Source organism: Ceratina calcarata, unplaced genomic scaffold (assembly GCF_001652005.2).
Source record: "Ceratina calcarata isolate Rehan_Ccalc_2016 unplaced genomic scaffold, ASM165200v1 scaffold54, whole genome shotgun sequence".
NCBI classification, from domain to species: Eukaryota; Metazoa; Arthropoda; class Insecta; order Hymenoptera; family Apidae; genus Ceratina; species Ceratina calcarata.
In genome coordinates, this window is record NW_017176565.1 from 649,149 (window position 1) to 652,336 (window position 3,188).

At 42.3% G+C, this 3,188-nt stretch overlaps 2 protein-coding genes across 8 annotated transcripts in view; one reads left to right on the plus strand and one right to left on the minus strand.

Annotated features, from left to right (window-relative positions):
* Sfxn2 (sideroflexin 2) overlaps positions 1–3,188 on the minus strand; it is a 63,553-nt gene that overhangs the window by 47,914 nt on the left and 12,451 nt on the right. The gene's annotated exons all lie outside the window — the stretch shown is intronic.
* LOC108628741 (uncharacterized) overlaps positions 1–3,188 on the plus strand; it is a 14,406-nt gene that overhangs the window by 7,816 nt on the left and 3,402 nt on the right. For all 7 annotated transcript variants that reach the window (XM_026816689.1, XM_018030854.2, XM_018030856.2 and 4 more), the window contains one exon: positions 1,326–1,554. In XM_026816689.1, coding sequence (XP_026672490.1) covers positions 1,326–1,554 — 229 coding nt within the window. The remainder of the gene's footprint in view (positions 1–1,325; positions 1,555–3,188) is intronic.

The window sequence follows — 3,188 nt, forward strand, 5'->3', positions numbered from 1 at the left end:
AGGTCCTATGCAATTTTCCCGTAAGTTCAACGGTTTAGAAGTTATTGAGGAAAAACGAAATTTTTTGTCAAAAGTTGGCTGTTTCGACGGTGGAATGGTCGGATTTCGTCAATGCCAATAAAATGCCGTTTAATCATAGTTAACGCGTTAAATATCGAAGTTAGAAGGAAAACAACTTTTATTTGAAGTATTTTTCTATATTTTGAGAAAAAATAATGTTCAATTTTTCCGAGATTTTTCTAAAATACATAAACTTTTGGGATTGGCTGTGTAGCCAATACATTCTTAAACGGAGAACTCGACTACTCTATCGTAATTGAGTTATATCTGGAAAAATTGTTTTCACGCTCGATCGCTAAGATTGTACGTACTCGTAGAACGTATAGGAAAAGATCGATCGGTTGTAGATTCTGTAACCATCCATCATTCACAACCGTTGTCTATTATAATCCGAGAGTACACTTTCATTCCATTAACCCTGGGACTATCAGGGCGCGGTCACAGTAAGCTTTGCTATTACAACGTTTAGCGTACACGTCTGCAAACTTCGTGTACTCTTGAAGCCTATTGTTGTACCTTGGATGAACTCCAAAATCTTCGATCACCAAAGACAATAAACCGATTCGCGTCTCGAGCGAAAAAACGTAGCGTTCTGTGTGGATTTATGATTGGCAAATCAAACACAAATATTGAAATTATACATACGCAGATAATTAATGAATTAATCGTTATTAACATTCGCGTGTTAAGAAATGTTTTTCATCGACGATGGATCATCAGAGATAGGATTTGCAGCACGTGATTGTACCACAGCTAATTTGAAATAAACACGTACGTAGACGTGTGCGCTATAGAGTTCGCTTAATCTTAATCTGCTAATCTCCAAAGAGGATAACAGATAATTGAATTTCTCTGTTTACTTATTTACCGTCCCGATTCAGTTCTGTATCATAATCAACTTAGTGTACGCACAGTTTCTTCCTTTGAGTATATATACATGGACCGCCAGTTGCATAGGCTTCTAATGTTAAGAAAGCATAGTCAACATCAGGTAGCTAAGCTCTGCTTTCGGGACCCACACGTGACCAAGCAGCCAATAATATATATCGCATATGCGAACCTACACCACTGAGGCTTACACGGCTTTACACGTTTAGTTCTTAAAACGTGTAGGTCCCGAGCACAGTAGCGGTATCATATGTTGGCTACGTTTTTTCTAGCGGACCAGAGCGGTCCATATTTGGTATATATAGTCAAAGGTTTCTTCGGCCTTGAATTTTGAAAATACTAGAATTCGAGATAAAAGATTAATGGGTTTGATTCAGGAACTAGGCGACACTGATCCCCTGACTCTGGCCCAAGTTCACGAACACTTGGTGCGAAGTCCGCCACCAGCCTCGTGGCCCCACGCGACTTTCCATTTCCCTCATCATAATCAGCCGACGTCTGGGAAAAGCGACGTGTTGGCCCATTATAAAAGTCCCGCGAAGCCGTCCTCGTGTCGTAGCAACGATCACGAGATGTCCAGGAGCGAACCGTACACGGATCTCAGAGGTATGAGTCTGAACGATTGAAAATCGCCTTTCCTACGGCAATCCTCATTTGTTCGATTGCGCATATAAATAACAAAACTTTATTACACACTTCACCTTTACGAAAGGAAACGTTGCGTGTTTCCCACACATTTAGTTAGGTTTATATCCCCTGTTTCCTATCTTGATGCGATCCTTTGATAAGCATTAGTTTCTCATCATACAATCGATTGTTTCATTTTATAATTTTGCAACCGTTTTATTTAACGCGATATGACTGAACTGCCAAACTAATTATTACGCGTTCTGCTTAAGCAAATATAATTTAATTACGATTCCGACTCGGAAGCATCTCCGATAATTAATCAGAAACCGGATAGCACGGCGCGTGCCATATTTTAATCCCCGAGCAGCACGCGACACGAAAAGTGCATTAAGCGGAACGGGCAAAATCGAAGCTAGTTAGAAATTGAAATAAATCGAGTGTCTCATTAGAATTTCACAAAGGGAGATCGATAGGTGAAGGCGTCAAGGCCGGTCCAAGGTCACTTTAAATAGATCCTCCTAAATAGAACGTGCATCTCCTTCTTAACGGGGTACACGCGGACGCGAGCCACCGCGTGTACAGACACGCGTGGCACGTATCCTCTACCAGTTCGTAATCACATTTCCACTTAGCGGGAATTTTTCGACCCGTGAATAAATTAAACGCAAATTACCGATGCGCGTGCCGACACTCCAGATCCATACGAACGAACCTCTCGAGGGATCCTTGAAAACGAGGCTCGAAATCACGAGGCAGTACGGCACGACCGAGGGGGATATGGAAATCCGGGTGAACGCGGACACGCGGGTCCTAGTCGGGAATATTAGCGAATTCATGAATTCGTGACGCGACGGTGGCGGAGGCGGACACTCGTTCCACGACCTTGATGCACTTCACCGCAGACGTATAGACGCGATCGATTTCACCTTATTTTTAACCCCGCATAAATTAATGGTTCGTGACACGGTGGGCGTGCCGCGAGACTTTCGATCGACTCCTCATCGATTTTTCCACCGGAAAACGTTCGTCATCCATCGAAGATCAGGCAACAAACCAGATTCACGCGATGAAAATTAAATTGTACATCTATTCTATTAATTATAACAGTGATTAATCTGGAACTCGTTAATCAAACATAAATGAGACGACTCTTGTACTGCATGATACATCTAGATTTTAAAGAGATCAAGTTCGTGGCGCACTCATGGGTTCATAAGGGGTTACCCTGCATATCAATAATATGAGTATGAAAAAAACGAGACAAGATAAAAATCGATCGACATTCGTGACAGTGGCGCGTGACGCACAGCCCTCGGATCTGTACTTCCCTCGTTTTATTTTCTTGTTAGTTGATTTACTGACAGTGGTGTTACAAAAAAAACGTGCGTGACTGATCTAATCGGGTCGAACTTGTCGCATTGCGCGATTTTTTATGCCGACGTTCCGTGGGTTCGCGTACACGCACGTTGAGCATCCCATATTTCATTCAGGCCAATAACCCCGGTTCGTTTATTATGTACCCTTTCTTGTTTGTAAAACGCGCAAGTAAGATGGAGAAACGTAGAGCACCGAATGATTTCGTTGCATAGATTTTACGTATTACGTTTCAT